This window comes from Orycteropus afer, unplaced genomic scaffold (genome assembly GCF_000298275.1).
Source record: "Orycteropus afer afer isolate SDZICR_OR568_19922 unplaced genomic scaffold, OryAfe1.0 scaffold00082, whole genome shotgun sequence".
Taxonomy (NCBI): domain Eukaryota; kingdom Metazoa; phylum Chordata; class Mammalia; order Tubulidentata; family Orycteropodidae; genus Orycteropus; species Orycteropus afer.
Window position 1 is genome coordinate 9455108 of NW_006921669.1, and position 20160 is coordinate 9475267.

A 20160-nucleotide genomic window follows, 5' to 3' on the forward strand; every position below is an offset into this window, starting at 1 on the left:
TCTACAAACCTTAGGTGCATGTGCTAGGGGGTTGGCACTGGCTTCTCCTATGATTCCTCCTGAGTCCTCAAAGACCTCATACAAATACCATGATGCTTTGCTATTTTTTCGTACATATTTTTGGTGTCTGGCTAGCTCAGATTGCCCATATTTTTCTCCCTTTTAATGAGGCGTATTTTTCCTTATTTTGAGTGATCATTTCCAGTTTCACCCTTTCCAGTCTTTCTCTAATAAGTACTTCGTTTTGACTAGTCTGCATGTTTAAAAGAAGATGTGTTGGGCCAAGAGTCTGTCGGTAATGATGTTATTATTTATGCAAAGGAGATTTGAGGGAATCTTAGAGACTGACATTTCCTTAAGCATCCTCCTGGCCATTAAACAGTCAGGCCTGTTGCTGATCATTTCTGCCAGACTTGAGTTTGGGGAGGGTGTTTCCTGGTAAAGACCTACCCTTCACTCTAATTCTCCTCTTTGGCAATAATTCATTGTATAGTCAGAGACAGCAGTGAATTTGTTTTGTTTTTAGTTTATAGTCAGAGATGCCAAAATGGCGTTACTAGATCCCATCTCCACTTAGGGGAAGTAGGTAGCTAGTAACCAGAATTGACTTGAGACATTGGTCAAATCTCTCAACCAGGTGCCACTCTAACATTCTACCACCGGTGTTTAATTCCTTTGTCTTGGACTCCTCTTTTGGTCTTCTTTTTTAGAAAATATAAACATTCCTTTCATGGGCATTATATTATTCTAAAATAACAAATGGATGTTAGCGACTTCTCAGATTCACACATTATGTGTGTTGTGTGTGTGTGTGTGTGTGTGTGTGTTATGGGGAGAAGGTGAGGTATTGGACATGGCAGTGAAGGTGATGTATCAAATACAAAAACAAACAAACAAACAAAAACCAACCCACTGCCACTGAGTCTATTCCAACTCATAGTGACCCTCTAGGGCATAGTAGAACTGCCCTATAGGATGTTCAAGGCTGTCAATCTCTATGGAAGCAGACTGCTTCATCTTTCTCCTTTGGAGAGGCTGGTGGGGTCCAACCATCAACTCTGACTATAAACAAAAAACCAAACAAAAGCAGCCAAATGCTTTAACCACTGCACCACCAAAGCCCCCTATGTATCTTTATAGTTTCTTTTTAAAAATTGCTCTCAGGAATAGATCTAAAGTCATTCAAGTAATAACTGGTATAAACTAAACCTATCAGCCCTCTAAAGGCATTTGTAATGGAGCAAGCGCCTGAAGTACAAAAGCTGTGACCTGGTGTTTCCAGTTTCAGCTTGAGTGTGAGTGTAGTGTGCTTTGTTCTCTGGGCCCTACCAGGTTACTAGAGTTACCCCATACATAGGGTCACACTCCTCACCTAGGCATAAGGCAATGGACTGTGAAGTTCCTGCTACGTTAGTCATTGGCAGTGAGGAATTGAGAAGCAGGGAAATACTGAGCTTGCTCTATTGTTCTCAATTGCCACATGGCCCCACTGGGTCCTAGAGCAGCGTTCTGCAGGAAGGAATTGAAGTGAGAACATTCCAATAGGGCTTCACAGTTCTAAAAATAATGTTGACATTTTATCTTCTTTGAAATTTTGATTACTCCAACGATGTTCTAGGAGGACCAATATTTCTAACTGTTTTACAAAAATAAGGGTGGTTAGTGAGACATGTGCTGTTTAGTGCTCTTTGTCTAGTGTTTTTGGCACGACTTTGTGCTACCTCCAAACACCAAAGGACTGTGTCCATGAAGAACATGTCACAAAACAGGCCCTAAAATGTCTGCCACCAGATGGTTATAATAAATCAGAAAGAAAACCTTCATACATGCATCCTAACTGTGGATCACATTTTCTCTGTTTACTCTAAAATCAAATTTCTAAGAAAGGATGTATCCTCTTATTCAGAAAGGCTTTCTTACTATATTCTAGCTCAAAAATGGAGGACTTGGGGTTCGTGTTTAAAATCAGCAATGCTGAAGTTGACCCCCCACTTAATTTAAAATTTCACATCATCTTTGCAGAGGGATATGGGTGAGGGACTTAAATTAAGAAGAATCATAAGCCTGGTTTTAATTTACTTGTGTACATTTTCAAAATTACTGTGCCTGGAGTCTTCCAAGACTGATGTTTTTAATAAGTAGAATGTCGTGTTATCTGGATTTGTGGGGTCTGGTTATCATTTGTCAGATAGTTTTCTGCTTTTGTGTGTGTGTGCTGTTTGGTGGTTCCTCTTTGTCCCTGAGCTCTGCTCAGAGAGGCTTCTCTGCATCCTGATGGCTTAGAGTCTCCGGATGAGGCAGTCCATAATTCTCTTTCATGCTCTTTTTCTTGTAAACATAAACATATTTTCCTGTGTCAGGACCCCAAGCAGCTTTCTAAAAGCTGGTATGTTATTGTTCTCATGAATGGTTTATTTTGCTTGGGAGCTTTGGTTTTTAAGTACTTCCTGTTTTTCTTGTGACTGGCTTTTTCTCTAAACAGAGGGAGCATGAAAAAAACCTGGATTTAACTAAGGTTTGCAGAAATTCTGCCTGGTTTATCTACAGGTGGGCGACGCCTTAAGAGTTTGACTGTAATGACTGTTGGATTTGCTTCCGACCCAAACAATCCTTTCGATTTCTCAGAATCATAAGTAACTTCTCTGCGTTCAGTGATACTGTTTTTCGGTGTATGACTTGTCTTTCTTGAATTTTTATTGTGATTTGGGTGAAAGTTTACAGAGGAAATTTATTTTCTAAATAGCAGTTCATACACATTTTGTTTCATGACATTGACTGCAATTCTCCACAATATAACAGTTCTCTTCCCACTTCCTCCCTGTAGTTACCTCTTCCCTGTGTCCTTTTCTATGCATTTCTGACCCCTGAGCTATCTCGCTGTGCAAATACTACCCTTCTGTTCTCCCATGATTGATCAGTCTAAGGACGGTATCCACCTGATGTAAATGTACACCTTATATGCCTGTCTATTGTTTGGCTGGAAGCCACAGGAGTGAGTTCAATTCCAGACCTGAAGGGTAACTAGGGGCCATAGTCTTTGGGGTCTCACCAGGCTCTATCAGACCAGAAACTGGTCTTTTTATGATTTTGAGTTTTGTTCCACATTGTTCTCCTGTTCTATCCAGGATCTCCTGAACTGATCCCTTTCTGAAGGGTTGACAGTTGTAGCCGGGCACCATCTGGTTCTTCCAGTCTCATGATCATACAGGCTGAGGTTCGCAGGGTCCACTAGTCCCTTGGAGTAATTTTTTCCATGAGTCTTTGGCTTTTTTCATTCTTCTTTGCTCTAGATGAGGAGAGACCCATTGTTACATCTGGATGGCTGCTTGTAAAGCTTCTAAGATGCCAATTGGTACTTACCAAAGTAGGGTGTAAAACAATGTTTTTGTGTAGTATGTTATGCCAATTGAGCTCGATGTCCCCTCTGACCATGGTTCCGAGCCCACAGGTCCAACAACTCGCTCCATTAGGGTGGTTGACTGTGCCTAAGAAGGAACCATAACTTTGCCCCCTGTTAGTTCTAGTTATATGGATATTCTTACAGCACATACAAGTACTTATGTACAAATATCATCTGCCAATCTTCTATATGGTCATGGGTATATTCCTTTTTGCCTAGACACACCTGATCATTCAGCCTGTTTACCCATCTATCCACCTGTGGATGAATGTTTGTTACCACTGATAACGCAGTATTGTGTATGTAAAAGGATTTGTCTTTGTTGTCTGCACCTCTTGTGTACCTCTCTGTGTCTTCTTTTTCCTTAGTGTTACTGTGTTGGTCACTAGCTTTTGGTATATTGCCTTTCTCTTCACCCAAATCAATACTTGAGTGCATGACCTGTCTTTTGTCCCTCAAGTCCATTCCATGATGCTTCTTAAAGTTGCTTTATTTAGATTTTTGTTTTAGTTGCCATGAGTTGGCTCTGACTCATGGAGCCCCCATGTATGACAGAGTAGAACTGCTCCATAGTGTTATTATTATTATTTTTTCAACCTTTTTAATTGTGATTTGGGTGAAACGTTTCAAAGAAATTTGGTTTTCCATTCAACAATTCATACACATTTTGTTTCAGGACATTGATTGCAGTCCCCACAATGTTAACAGCACTCCTCCTACTTCCTCCCTGTTCCCCATTTCCATTTGTCCTTCTTTCCTATCCCTTTCTTCCCTCTGGGCTTTATTCCTGGGCCTATGTTGCCTTTTTGATCTTGTGTGATTGATTTTTCTAAAACATACATACTGCCCTGGTATTATTGTTCACCTTCAAGACCTCTCTATTGTCTGGCTGAAAGGTGAGCCATGGGGGTGAGCCCAGATCCAGGCTTGAAGTGTGTCTAAGAACCATCATCTTGAGTGTTCCATCAGTCTCTATTATAATAGTGAGCCTTGTCTTTTTTTATAGACTTGAGATGATGCAACATCTTAATTAAGGTAGTAATTCTTAATAGGAAACATCTTAAGAAACTTGAATAATCTAGTCAGGAAAAAATTATGACTTCTGACAATAAAATAGTGTGATATTTTGTTTTATGTTACCTGACTCAATTTGTACTCTTCTTCTTCTTCTTCTTTTTTTTTTTTTTTTTTGATAGAACTCTACAGTGAAATCTGTGAGAGTTGGAATTTGACAGGACTATCTTGTTTTTCTTGGTCTTGCAAGTTTTCTACCTCTGACAGGGTACAGCTTTAACATTTTCTACCACTCTCTGTTAGAGACAAATATTTGAGTTTTCCATCTCTGACAAATTTCTACATTACACAGGTTCTGGCTCTCCCAGATTTTACTGTATTTTTGAAAGGGGTTTTTCATGAAGGAAGTGTCAGTAAATGGTTTCCTGAGTATAGAGTGGAGAAAAGGTTCCTTTTATCTTCCGTATGCCCTCATTCCTTTTAAAATTATCACAAGGAGAGGAGAAGAAGCCTACTAGGTGTTTTACAATAGTTTAGAGAGTCCCAAAGGTAGGCACCCATACTCGGCACAGTTTTGTCAATTGCTAGACCATGCCCTTTTTTTCTTTTCCTCCCGGTGCCTCCTGTTCTCCTTGATTCAGTAAATCAAATTCTTACATCTCTATTTTCAAGGAGAATTTTGCTGCTGACTCAGTTTGTTTAATTACTCTTTTCTTATCCCCCAACTATGCCTCTTGCCTTTCTGAATCTCTGGGTAGTGTAAATGGTTAAGTGCTTGCCTGCTAGTAGAAAGGTTGGCAGTTCAACTCCACCCAGAGGCAGCTTGGAACAAAGGTCTGGTGACCTGGCTCTGAATGGCCACAGCCATTGACAACCCCGTGGAGAAGACTTCCACTGGACACATATGGGATCACCATGCATCAGAGTTAACTCAGCAGCAACTGTTTCTTCGTTGGCTTGCTTGTCTCCTTTACGACTTTTCTCTCTATACTTAGCCAGTCAGGCTGAAATAGTCAGTGATACCTGCTATGCTGCAGGCTCGGAGCTGGGCTTGGAATGCATGCCTTTAACTCTGCTTTTATTTGGTTCTAAGCTTTTTTTTTTTTTAGTTCATTCTTTGTCTATGTATTCTTGTTTGGGTTTGTTTTGCTTCTGTGGCCACTAACTTCTTGTGTGACCTTGGGCAAGTCACTTAACTTTATTGTACTCTGGAGGGCTAGGCATGGGCAATTAACTTGAAATTTTGTCCTCTTAGCCTGAACAGTATAGCACAAAGAAAACTAGATTGCATTCCAGGAGAAATGAGGTTTGAGCTCTAGCTCTGCCACCAATTAGCTGGTTAAGATACTTTAGTTTTCTGGGTCACAACTCCTCGAATGTAAACTGAAGAGCTTAGATTTGATCCATTTTTAAAACTATCTGCACAAACTGTTTCTTTGTGTTTTTTGTATTGACCCAAATTCCTTTCAAAAATCCTTTGTGTCACACGGGAATAGAATTAATTCTGTTCCTATGAATAATTTTTGATAAATATCAAACACTAAGCCTAGTGCCTAAGGCACTTGACTGTTAACCAGAAGGCTGATGGTTCAAACCCACCAGCCATTCTTTGGAAGGAAGGTTGGTCAATCTACTTCCAAGGAAATCGGAAATCCAAGGAGGGGCTGACTCGATAGCACATAACAACAACAACAACAACAAAGTTTGTTTAATGTTTTACCATTTATTAAGGATTTCTGGTAGCATAGTGGATAAGGCATTTGGCTACTAAGTGGTAGAAACCCATCAGCCACTCCATGGAAGGATGATGGGGCATTCTACTTCTGTAAAGATTTACAGCCTCGGAAACCCTATGGTGGTCACTCTTAGTTGGAATCAACTCAGTGGCATTGAGTTTTACCATTTACTTGGTGCTTTCATATATTATCTTTCCTGGACCCTTATCTCAGCTCTGAAATTGACATTTGGTGGGTAGTTCGATTCCTCCAGGCTTATAGGTGGGGAAACCGAGGCATAGAGGCTAATGACTCATTCAAGGGTTACCAGCATGTAAGTGAGAGAATTAGAAATAAAACCCAGGTTTCTATGAGGCATAGGCCATATGCCACCTTTATTTTCTGATCTATTTTTCTTTATTAATGTAATTTTTAGAATTAATATTTAATTTTCAGTCACTCTAAGAGTATTAAAAGCCTAATAATAAAATGCTGCATCTTCTTCCCCTCATCCAGTCCCTCAGAGAAAGCAGCTTTCAGCTCTGTACTTAAGTGTGGTATGCTTTTATTTCTATTCTGGATTTATTAATTTTGGACATATAATTACTTCTTCTACTTCTGTAGCTAGGAGCTCTGGTAGCATAGTGGCTAAAGCACTTGACTGCTAACCAGAAGGCTGGCAGTTCAAACCCACCAGCCACTCCTCGGAAGGAAGGTTGGGCAATCCTACTTCCGTAGTGATGCTGCCTCGGAAACCCAAGGAGGGGTCGCTATGAGTCGGGGCTGACTCGACGGCACATAACAACAACAACAACTTCTGTAGAGATACCGCCTCGGACAACCAAGGAGTGGAATTGACTTGACAGCAGTGAGTTTGGTGTTGGTTTTTAAATTACTTCTTAATAAGGAATTAAGGATTTAGCAATACCATTTCACCTCTCCCATCTTTTTAATACATACATGTTATATTTTTTGTGCTAAATCAATGCTCAGTATTTATATTACTTTGATATACATTGCTGAGCCATCTTGTACAGGTTTTTTTTTTTTTTTTTCCTTTCTTCCTCTAGTCAACAGTTGGGAGCTCTGGTGGTGTAGTCCCTAAGGTAAGTGACTGCTAACCAGAAGGCTGGCAGTTCAAACCCACCAGCCACTCCTCGGAAGGAAGGTTGGGCAATCTACTTCCGTAGTGATACCGCCTTGGAAACCCACGGAGGGGTCTCTATGAGTTGGATTTGACTCGACGGCAGTGAGTTTTTTGAGTTAACACTTGGCTCATTTTGTACATTTGCTAATAGTTCTATGTTGTTATTTTATCACCCTCCCAAAATACTCCAAGATATTTCATAATTTATTATTATTATTATTATTTTAAAATAAAAGCTCAAGCAGTTCCAAGCACTCATTCATTGTTTTCTGGGATACCTCCCTCCCCAGTCTTTTGTTCCCGACTGGACTGCCTATGGCACAGTTGTCTGTCATCCTGGGATATGTCTTCACCATTCTCTTAAATTCTATCTGTTTTTTCTTTATTCTATTCTCCAGTAGCTTCCTAAGGAAAACTATGTGGGGAAATACTTGTATGTTTGAAAAGGTCTTTATTCTTTTACTTTATTGATAACTTAGCTGGGTATATCATTCTATGTCTTCCCTAAGGGTTGTTCAGTTGGCTATGAGAGTTCTCAGAATGGACAGGAAAAAGGGAATTGTAAATTGTTACCACTCAACATGAACATTGTTACTGAATCTCTCCATTTTTAACTGGGACTTCACTCCTTTTCCATTATGCTGAATAACTCAAGTCTTGAGACTCCAGACTCAATTTCTCAAGAAATTAAACCTCTTTTCTGGGTTAGGCCTGGGGTAGTGTTCTGGCTGCTTGAAGGAGGGGAAAGGGACTGTGGGTCCTTAAATCACCCTCAAGTATTCCTCTTGTTTCCATCTTAGAGCCCCATCTCTGCCATCCGTGCTCTTTGCCTGATTCTGAAGTTATCCTGTGTTCTTCAAAAGAAACAGGCTCTTTTCTAGTCATTATTCATCCCTGCAGGTTTGTGTGCTTTAGTTACCACTTCTCCTTCCAAAAACGCATTGACTCTTCTCTTCTACTTGTTGGTTTCTCTCTTTTTCTTTGTCATTGTGACTTTATACCTTCAAGCAAACAAAAAAATTACAGATGTTTTCTGTAATGTTGGTAGAGTTTGGGGAGGAACAGAGATAATGCAAATACACCATGTTTACTAGGAACTCTTAGCCCATATTTTTACCAAATTAAATTTCTCAAAAGACAAATTTCTGCAATTGATTACCAGTAATCAATGTTTTTGTAACACATCTGAGTATTTAGGATTGAGAGTTTAGGGATGGTCATTTTATTTACTAGTATAAAAAAGCAATGTAGTAGCCCAGCATGATGAATTTAGAATCTTTGGATTTATTTCATTGGATTTACTTATAACAATATGCTTGAAATGTGTTAAGTAGAAAAATTGGCAGAAAGATCAGAGTGTATGTGTAGTTTGCATGTGTGACAGCAAGAGAAACTGGTGGAAGAAGAGAACAAATCCAAGAGAAAGCAAAGTGTTAGATTTCTTTGGAATGTGTGTGTGTAATGTTTCAGGTCTTAGCCATATAGACATTTTTAACATCATCAATAATTTTTTTAATGAGGACCTAAACTTGATTTTTCTTTATTTTCTGGTCTTGGAGGCCATTCATGCTCTCTCGATGTATTAAAAGTACTGTCACAATTCACCAGGGTCTCTTTGTATGAATGCCTTTCTGGTTCTTGGGGCCAGGATTCTACAACTCTCATTATCTTGGCTGCTTTCGGAAGCCTTGGTTGAGCCAAATAGTGAACAATAACCAGAGCAGAGATCATTCTTAAATCAAGCAGCTGCTTTGATGCATCAGTCCAAATAGGATCTTTTACTTTTTAAGTTGCAACCAAAAGATCAGCGAATTGATCAGTTCTCTCTCTCTCTCTCTCTTTTAATCTTCTGAATCTCCTTCAAATATTTTGACTATGTGAAGTCTTAGAGTTTCTCAGCTTCTCCCTGTACAGGGCCCTGGTAAGGAGCCGATGAGGCCAGTTGGAGGCTCATCATATCATAGTACAATTGTGAAGTGATGTGAGCTCAAATTAAATATAATCAAAACCCAACCAAACTCACTGCCGTTGAGTTGGATCCAATTCATAGCGACCCCTCCTTGCGTTTCCGAGGCAGTATCATTACGGAAGTAGATCGCCCAACCTTCCTTCTGAGGAGTGGCTGGTGGGATTGAATCACCAGCCTTCTGGTTAGTAGTCAAATGCCTTAGCCACTTCCCCAAGGATCTGAAAGTCCTAATACACGGCTAACTGTGGAGAAAACAAATATATTTTTTCCCATATTTCCCCTCAGAGAAATTTTAATAAGTAATTCTTATCTTAACAGTTTCATCCTATTTCAGTAACTGACCTTTTTCCCACTTCCTCTTTGGAGTAACTTTTCACTTTCCTGCTACATTTCCGATTGCTATTACCAATACCATGAATTATTATGGTGTCGTAGAGCACTGGTATGCTGCTGACAGTACTTCTTTGGAAAAAAGACATAACATCATGTCGGCGTTTTAAAATTTCTTCATCATAGAAGATGCTGAATCATCAGTCAAGAGTTTGGGTAAGCTTCGTCAATGACTCTTTGTATGAATGCTGTAAATAATTTGTTTTCTGTGTCAACATTGGTACAATATATGGGCCTCAACTGTATAAAGGAGTTCCCAGTCTGGTGAGCCTAATACAAGAGACTCTTATGCAAGGATAGACATTGTGTTTTATTCATCTTTGTTTTCTCTTGCTAAAATTCATAATAGTGACTCAGTAAATGTTGATTCAAAGTTCGCTGGAAAAATACTAAAGTAAGGTATAGGGTAAGTTGAAACTCTGTGAGATCATTATGAGAATAATTTCATACATTCAGCTTGATTCTAAAGGCAACAATGAGAAGGAAGTCTCTGGAGCTGCATGTCCTTCAGCGCAAGGTGCAGTACTGAGCTGACTAGAGCTGTTAAATGATTAAAAGCTATATATTTTTAATGGGCAAGCCCTTTGCTCCAATATAGGCTACAGTCAGTGTGTGGCTGAGCAGTGATCTCTCCTGTTAAATGGGTTCCAGTGTATTCTTTGATTTAACTTCACACTCGCTGAGGGTTTTAAGAACTTGGCCACTTTCCACAGGTCTGAAAGCAACTCCACATTAAATGTAAGGAAGATGTGGCTGACTTTAGCTGGCATAAGAGGAATGGGAAAAGCAGCATCTATTGTTCATATATGGCTGATACTAGAAAGACCTCTCCCTCTAGATTTCATAGTCATGGAAATAAAAAAGTGACCAAGAGGAAGCTCCTGTTTCTAATTGATTTTTGCAAAATGCTCCCTTACTTCTCTTTCCCCATCCCAAGAATCTCTAAGGGCCATCCTGATGAGGAAAATATGTTAAAAAACGGGCTGTTGTAATCTTTAGGTTTGGTGATGACATTACTGGGACTGATACTATGTGAGAATTACGATTTGCTTGAACACGAACGAGATTCGTGCTTTTTGTTTATTACTTGCAAAGGAGCTACTTCTTTCTGGACCTTTGGTTTTCCTCCTTAAGTGACTGCTGAGGTATTTGCAAAAACAAGCCAACACTGACAGTTTATTCTGCTATTTGATTTACCAAAGCAGAACAAAGCGTCTGGGGTTAGAAGCAGGCTGGTAAAGAGTGGGGGGAATAAAGCACATACGTCAGAGGACTTGTGTTTAACGTTCTGTTCACTGCTTTTAACCTGCCATTGACAAATCCTTTGGCCTCTCTGACTCTCTCTTTCCTCATCTGGAAAATGGGGTTAATGGAGGATTTCATCCGCAAAGTAGGGGCAATAAAGGATTAAAAGAGGCGGCTTTGGGTGCATTATACCCAAAATAAACACGAGGTAACTCTTAACAATAGTATTATGACTGCGTGATCACAAGGAGAACTTTTTCCTTCTTTTGTTGTCAGAAATGCCTTTGATGATTTCAAAGTCTTTTTCATACTGCCGGCCCTTCTTTGGTGATTCCTCCATCAACACTGCTGTAACTCGAGCATACATGGCTGCAATCTGTGTTCGTCCTCCTTTTCAAGGGTTCAAGCAGCCTACTGAGAGAAGGCACAAAAGTCCAAAGCAAAAATTTCAGCATATGCCATCAAATCTTGGAAAGTCATCCAAAGGGAGAAACATTGCCGCCAAGGAAGGCAAAGGCTCTTCCCCGGGCGTCGTTTCCGCTCTTCTGTAAAAAAGCCCCGATGTTGCAGTATTTTTTCAAGGCACAGTCATTGTCCCAGACGGAGGAGGGAACACTGACAGGCAGAAAAGGAAGATACGTGGGGAGTCCGAGCAGCGTCGCCAGGGGTGGCGCGTTCGCGGCTCAGAACCGCGTAGCTCTTTGTTGGGAGGGGGCGGCTATTTCCGTGGAAGGAACAGCTCCCCCTGGGAGAGGTCCCTCCGCGACCACTGCTTCCCGCCCCTCGCCTCCGCCCTTCCCAGTCCTTGCGGACCCCACAACGTGGTGTGACTGCGGTGCCTTTAAGACTTTTGCCTCCTGCACATGCTCAGCTCTTTGTGTGTTGTTGGGAGTTTTTCTCATTTAACAAAAAAAGAAGAAATCCGCAGGAGGATGGGGCAGAAGAAGGGGAAGCGCTAGGGAAAAGCGGTGCACTTTTGCTGCTGAAGACGACGGACGCGAAGGGTTGCTCTTTTTTGCTGAAGCTGCAAAGCCCATCAGACCTTTCATTTCAGGGGCTCAGGGGCGCGGGGTGCGGGGGATCCCCGTGATCGCCGAGGGGGAGGGCACCGCAGACTCGCGGGCCACACCTGGGCACCAGCCTCCGCTCAGCTCCGGAGCCCGCGGGCGGGTGCGCGCGGGAAGCCCCCGGTCCCTGTCAGGGGCGGGGCAAGACCACGGCGCTGGCCGGGGGTGGAGCGTGGGTTCACGCGAGGGTGGGAAGGCGGCCCGGTGCGCAGCAGGCTCCAGTCGCCGCCCGGGCAGCTGGCTGACCGGACCGGAGAGAAGATGGCAGCTGAGAGCCCACAGGCTGCCCTCTGGTCTGCGCGGGGCTGATCCCCGCCTCCCGACTTCCCCGTCCCCGCGTTGGGCGCGTCCACCTCGGCGCTCGCGCTCGGGCCCCGCCTCCCGGACGCGCGGCGCTCGGAGTCCAGGCTGTTGGCGCGAGCCGCGGGCGGGCGGGGCCGCGCGGGCCCCTCCCCCTACCAGACCCCACCCCCCAGGGCCCCTGCGCCCCTCAGGGTCTTTCGGAGCGCCTCGCGCAGCCAGCGCTGCCGCTTCAATCTCCGGCCCGGCCTGGGCGCCGAGGCGTGGATCGGCTCGTTGAGGACAAGGTCAGGAGACGGAGAGGCGATGCCCGAATGCGACTGGAGGCAGCCGAGCTCAGGCGACAGCGGCTGGGATCTGTCCGTCTGCCCCTCCTGACCGGGGAGCAGGACTGGGGCAGGCTCGGGGAGGAGGCGGAGGAGGAGCGGCGGCCGCGAGGCTTCTGCGGCTGGTATCCCCCGGAGCATCCTTGCCGGCGCCCGCGCGCGCAGCCCCTCCGGGCAGCGGCGCGGGGGAAGATGGAGCCGGGGGGCCGGGCCCGCTCTGGCCCCCCGCAGCCGGCGGCCCCGGGGCCGTGGAGGACTCGGCCGGTCGGCGGCGGCCGGGGCGCCTCCTCCTGGCTGCTGGACGGGCACAGCTGGCTGCTGTGCTATGGCTTCCTGTACCTGGCACTCTACGCGCAGGTGTCCCAGTCCAAGCCGTGCGAGAAGACCGGCTCCTGCTTCTCTGGCCGCTGTGTCAACTCCACCTGCCTCTGCGACCCCGGCTGGGTGGGGGACCAGTGCCAGCACTGCCAGGGCAGGTTCAAGTAAGTGCCTTCGCCAGCCCCCGCGCCTCAGCCCTGCCCCGCGCCCGCCGCAGCCTCGCTGCTGCGGCCTCGGGTTCCCCGGACCCCAGTGGGTCCGCGCGCCACATTGCTCCAGCCCCGGGCCCTGGGGAACCCCCAGGTCCGCGCGGGGCACTGATCGCGTGGACGCCAAGACTTTCCGGAGTGTTGCAGGTGCCCGCCACCACTTCTGATGCCCTGTGCTCATGGGGGACATTTCCACACATAGTTATGGTGCCAAACAACATTTTGCTAGGAGAGTATTTTTAAGTCAAAAATTATGCAAGTAACTCATGAATACACACGCACATAGTGAAAAATTCAAAGAATACAGAAATGGAAAGGTTAAAAGTTTGGGTCCAGCGGTACCTCCCTCTTTCCCCATCCTATTCTCTCTAGAGGTAACCACTGCCATTATGTATTTCGTAATGATAGTAACCATAAGTGGAGTTTATGATGGGCCTCACTGGGTGCCAAACCCTGTTGTAATCTGATCGCTTTAGCGTATTATCTCATTTCATACTCATAACTCTGAGTTGCTATAATTGCTGTGCCGGGTTTACAGCTGGAAATCGAGGCCATGAATTTAAGTCACTGGCCCAAGGTTACAGAGTCGTGATTCCATTTCATCCAGTTTAAGTCCAGATTTTGTATTTTTTAACCAACATGCTATGTTGAATTTGCTGGGACAGTCCTGCCTTGAGAAAGACAAGGGGGATGACTTTGGGTGAGATAAAAGGATGCCTGGACTTTATGTGGGGAAGATAAGGATTTTTCTCACTGGTTGTTTCACTATCAGCTGTCGAGAGAGCATCACGTATGCTTTTCTGAGCATAAGAGGGTAAGGAGTTTGCTTTACAATTATAAGGATGCTTTCACTCTATTGGATGGTGTTTATTGCATTCCTTCCTGATCTGAAGACAAGGATGGAAGTGAGGGAGCAGTAAGAAAGTTGAAGCCATTAGGGAATCCATCTGACAACTTGCAGATGGCAGTTCTGTTGTTAAAGTCCACTTAGCAAAATTTAATAAGTGGTTTCCCAGCTGATTTGTGACTCTGAAATTACACTATATTGATTACCAATATTTATTGTCAGGATAAGGAGCCCTGGTTGCACAGTGGTTAAAGCGCTTGGTTGCTACCCAGAAGGTGGGTGGTTCGAACCCACCAGCCACTCCATGGGAGAAAGATGAGGCAGTCAGTTTCCATAAAGATTTACGACCTTGGAAACTATGGGGAAGTTCTGCTCAATCGTATAGGGTCACTGTGAGTTGGAATCAACTTGACGGCAGTGGGCTTTGTGTCAGGATGATCACAAAATCTATGTGAAGTATATCTGGGGCTCTAAGCAAAGGTAGGAACTGACTGTTTCATGGTTCACTTTATTAATGTGTTGTAAGACAGTTTGCTTGCTTTTTAAACACAGCATGTTTCCCACTTACTACTATTTTTGTTGTTGCTGGTTAAAAATATGCCCCTTAAAACTCAATGTAAAATGTATATTTTAAAAACTGAAACTTTTAATTTCAGGCAAGATCCTGCTAATTAATTTACAGCAGGGGTTTGGAAGAGAAATCTCAAAATGAAGTTTTATGAAATTCACTCTTTGCAGTAGGTTGATTATATATCGTTGGTTCTTGCTTTTACAAATAGTATAGTTGGGAGCTCTGGTAGCATAGTGGCTAAGGCACTTGCCTGCTAACCAGACAGCTGCTGGTTCAAACCCGCCAGCCACTCCTCAGAAGGAAGGTTGGACAACCCTACTTCTGTAGTGATACTGCCTCAGTAACCCAAGGAGGGGTCGCTGTGAGTCGGGTTTGACTCGACGGCACATAACAACAACAACATAGTACCATAGTTAGTTTTTTTTTTTTTTTTAAATTTCGGAGAGGTGCTAATGAAAGGTTTAAGAAGTAACTGTTTCAAGAAGAGGAAAGATAAGCTATTAAATTGTGCTTGTGAGTAGCCTTTTTTTAGTTGTTAGGTCATGGAGCTGTAGTGGTGCAGTGCTTAAGCATTTGAGTGTTAACCAAAAGCTCTGTGGTTGAAACCCACTAACCGCTTCATGGGAGAAAGAATGGCAGGCTGCTTCTGTAAAGATGAGAGCCCTGGAAATGCTATGGGACAGTTCTGCTGTGTTGGAATCAACTTGACGGGCTTGGTTTTAGTTTCTTGGGTGTCATAGAGTCAGTTTGACTCATAGAGTCCCCATGTGACAGAGTGGAATTAAGTGTTTTTAAACTGCTATGACAGTGGGAGGTCTGGTGGCTTAGTGCCTAAGGCATTTGACTGCTAACCAGAAGGCTGGTGGTTCAAACCCACCAGCCACTCCTCGGTTGGGCAATCTACTTCCTTAGTGATACTGCCTCGGAAACCCAAGGAGGGGTCGCTATGAGTCGGATCCGACTCCACGGCAGTGAGAGAGAGATGACGGTGGCACTCAGCTTTTTGCTTGACAAGAGGGAATTTTGAATTTGTAAACTGGTAGCTAACTGTGGGAAAAAAAAAAAAAAGCCACATCCATTGTTTTACAGCTTTTTATACAAGAATAGAAAGATTGCCTAATTAATTTGTAATTTAGGAATGTTGGGCTTTGTGGGATGGACTGACTTCATTTGTCTGAAAAAGACAAAAATTTGCTGTGATCCCGAGAAGCTCCTAGCTACATTTCCTAGCTGTGGAATTTGCTAATCAGCTGGATCAGCAGCTGGTGACCTCACTAGCAGATGTTGTGCCAGTTCCTAAGAAAGATCACAGAAAGTTAAAACGAGGTTAAATAACCTTAGAGATGGTGTTTATAGATGTCCTACGTTAGTGAGTGAAAGAGGAATAGCTTTGTAATGTAGCTATCGTTAAATAACAGTACACTCTGAACAATCGTTGGGCATTCATCACTTCCTTGGAAGCTTCTCTTTCATATGATTCATTATCCCCTATTGGTACATGTGTTTTCACTTCTCTGTGAAATACAAGCTATTAATTAGTGTAAATATAACTGATACAACTATCTGTTGTGTCTACTCTTAGAGGGAAAGAAAAGGTGGTACAGTATTTAATGTTAAAGGGAAGGACCATATTTAGAAGAAAAAATTCTCCCTAGTGAAGTACATGCTGGGCTATCTTGAGGATGGTGGCTTGTTTTATCCAGCATTTGAAGTAATTACACAGTGGGAAAGGGTTTCACTGGGAATTCTCACTTTATTAATTATCTTGAGAATCTGCTAGTACACCGAAGAGTTGCAATGTAACAACAGACATCAAAAATGATTGAACAGTCCTGGTAAGCAGGTGTCAAAATTAATTGGCTGATTCCATGGTAACTTAGCTCCCTTCCCCCCACCCTCATAGGGATTTCACCAGGGAATCAGAATATTCTTCAAATACTTCTTTAGAATGGAAGATTGATGGTTGGGGGTGGGGTGAGGTGGAAAGCAGATGCAAATATGGTACCAGAAGTGATACCTGAGTTCTCTTAGCATCGATTGCAGGCTTCTTTCTGTTTCCATCTGAAAAAAATAAAACATTTAGAATTATAAGCCATACTTCACCTCACTCACCCACTCACTCACTCATTGACTCACTTTCATCGAGTTGGCTCCGACTCATAGTGACCCTTCCTTGGGTTTCCGAGGCGGTACCACTATGGAAGTAGATTGCCCAACCTTCCTTCCGAGGAATGGGTGGTGGATTTGAACCGCCAGCCTTCTGGTTAGCAGTCAAGTGCTTTAGGCACTATGCCTCCAGAGCTCCTACACCTCACCTAGGTAAAACACAATGTTGTTGTTGTTGTTGTTGTTTGCCGTCGAGTCGGCCCCGACTCATAGCGACCCCTCCTTGGGTTTCCGAGGCAGTATCACTACGGAAGTAGGATTGCCCAACCTTCCTTCCGAGGAGTGGCTGGTGGGTTTGAACCGCCAGCCTTCTGGTTAGCAGTCAAGTGCTTTTAGCCACTATGCTACCAGAGCTCCCGGTAAAACACAATGGACACTGATTTTCAGCTTGAAGGTAGATTAAGGGATGGGGCAATCTACTTCCGTAGCGATTGATACTGCCTCAGAAACCCAAGGAGGGGTCGCTATGAGTCAGGGCCGACTCCACGGCAAATGACAACAACAGCAGCACAAAGGAGCTCTGGTGGCGTAGTGCCTAAGGCACTTGACTGCTAACCAGAAGGCTGGCGGTTCAAACCCACCAGCCCCTTCTCAGAAGGGAGGTTCGGCAATCTACTTTCCGTAGTGATACTGCCTGGGAAACCCAAGGAGGGGTCGCTGTGAGGCAGGACTGACTCGAAGGTACATAACATCAACAACAAGGTAGATTAAAGCACCTGGGACTGAGAATCAGAAAGGACAGTGCCAATGTAATGATAACCAAGGATATAATATATGTTAATCAGATATATTTGAGTAGCTTAGTATAATACTAGGTTAGAATTAGAAAACCTTTTTCTAATTAACTCTGTTTGAGTGAATGATATTTATATTTTAAAAGCTAGTTCTTTATAATTAATTTTTAGAGTTGTTGAAGTTTATATTTTGTGCTCAATCTTGGGCATTTGCTTGCTAATGTGATTTAGGAAGCTGTCATTTCTAATGTCTCTTAGGGAAACAAAATAATGTAAATTGAAAAACATCTCCCTATAGTCTTAATTACTTATATATGTAAAGTTATTGTTTTAAACATATTCATTAAATATTTTCCTGAAATAGTCTATTAAGGTTACTATATGTGTAATGCATATACATAAATTGATTAACTTGTTAGGTGAGTTGAATATGAATACTGAATTTCATACATAATTATTTATTTTAGGATTCTATTCTAGTAACAGCAAAATGAAGATATATTGGCAGGAATTAGATTGCTATTATGAACCAAAAGAGGCAAGGGTAATAGTCTAAACATTATTTTTCTTAAGTGACTATTAAATACATGTATGTGTATGTATATGTATATATATGTGTGTGTGTGTGTGTATGTATATATATATTTGTGTGTGTGTGTGTATGTGTATATATTATATATAATATATATATATAATATATATAATATAATATAATAATGCACATATATACATATATATTTAGGATCTTTTTATCAATATTAGGGAAGCTGTTAATATAACGTTAATGTTCCCTGTCCCAGATCTTCATTATTTCAAAGTAAACTTGTAATACATAATTTATACCCATAGATTTCTTTTGCATTATTAAAGCTGTCATATGATAGTAATTTAAAATAATTTCAGTAGCCTCTTTCTAAGATCCAGAGTTGGTAAAGTGGAAGCTTGGTTTCCAAGGTCATGGGTGTGCTTGATTTGGTTCCTGCTCACTTCCGATGGGACTCCCCTCCATTCCCCATTACTTCTTTTAAAGTTCCTTGAATGTGCCAGTTCCTTTTGGTTTCACAGCCTTTTACACATGTAGTTAGCTCTCTCTGGATCCTCTTTCCTATTTAGTCTTTCTTTTTCCCCCCTAAATTTTATTCTGTTGTTGAGAATATACACAGCAAAACATATACCAATTCAGCTGTTTCTATATGTCTAATTTGGTGACATTGATTACTTTGAGTTCTCCTTTTCTGAACAGTTCTTCCCTGGTTAACATAAATTCATTGCCCCCTCAGGTTCCTGTCTGATCTTTCCAGTTGCTGTTGGCTGTTTGATCCCATACAGATAGTTCTTAAAAGAGCCTAATGCTCAAGGCAGACCCTTTTTTTACTAGTAAAACTATTGTTTGGTTTTGAGATGACTTCTAGAATATTTTTGGTTTAAGGTTTAAAGATTATCTTAGGGCAATAGTTTCAGTGTTTCCATCTACCCTCCATGGTTCTAGAAAGTCTAGAGTCCATGAACATTTGAAATTCTGTTCTGCATTTTCCCCTTTTCGATCAAGATTTGTCTATGGAATCTTTGATTAAAATGTTCAGTAATGGTACCCAGGCACTATCTAGTACATCTGGTCTCACGGCAAAGGAGACAGCTGTTCATGGAGGCAATTAGCCACACATTTTTTTTTTTTTCAGTTTTATTTTTAAATTGTGATTTGGGTGAAAGTTTACAGAGCAAATTCACTTTCCATACAGCAGTTCACATATACTTTGTCTCATGACATTGACCAACCACAGTTTACCACAATGCAACAGCTTCCCTCCCACTTCTCCCGATAGTTATCTCTTCCCTGTGTCCATCCCTCCATGCACTCCTGCCCCCTGAACTGTCTCCCTGTGCATAAAGAGCCCTTCTTTCTCCCATGATTGTTCTCTCCAAGGAGTGTATCTACCTCAGGTACATGTTCAGCTCTTATGCCTGACTTTTGTTTGGCTGGAATCCACAGGTGTGGGTTCAATTCCAGACCTGAAGGGCAGCAGCTAGGGACCATAGTCTCAGTGGTTCCACCATGCTCTTATCAGACCAGCAAACCTGGCCCCCCCCTTTTTTTTTCCCCAAATGATTTTGAGTTTTGTTCCACATTGTTCTCCCTCTCTATTCATGATCTCCTACACAGGTCCCCCTCTGAGTGGTTGACAGTGGTAGCTGGGCACCATCTAGTTCTTCTGGTCTCGTAGTTGTATAGGCTGAGGATCGTATGGTGTACCACTCACGAGGACTAATTATTTCCATGAATCTCTGGTTTTCTTCATTCCTCTTTGCTGTGGATGAGGAGAGACCCATTGTTACATCTAGATGGCTGCTTGTAAGCTTTTAAGATCCCAGTGGCTACTCGCCAAAGCAGGAGGTGGAACAATGTTTTGTGTAGTATGTTACCAATTGAGCTTGATGTCCCCTGTGACTGTGGTCTTGAACCCACAGGTTCAACTACTCGCTCCCTCTGGGTAACTAGCTGTGACCAAGAAGTGACTACAACCTTGTCCCTTGTCAGTTCTACTATACCTCTGGGAATTCTTAAAGAATATACAAATACTTTTGTAGAACCATTGTCTGCCAACCCTATACATGGTCTTGGGTACGCTCCCCACTGAGTGTTGTTGTTACATGCCATCGAGTTGGACGCGACTCATAGCAACCCCTCCTTGGGTTTCTGAGGCAGTATCACTATGGAAGTAGATTGCCCCATCTTCCTTCCGA

At 42.8% G+C, this 20160-nt stretch overlaps 1 protein-coding gene across 1 annotated transcript in view; it reads left to right on the forward strand.

Annotated features, from left to right (window-relative positions):
• The first annotated feature begins 12765 nt into the window (after positions 1-12765).
• Positions 12766-20160, forward strand: part of ATRNL1 (attractin like 1) — a 664967-nt gene continuing 657572 nt past the window's right edge. Inside the window, exon 1 of the mRNA XM_042781046.1 lies at positions 12766-13055. Within this exon, the coding sequence (XP_042636980.1) occupies positions 12766-13055 (290 nt within the window). The remainder of the gene's footprint in view (positions 13056-20160) is intronic.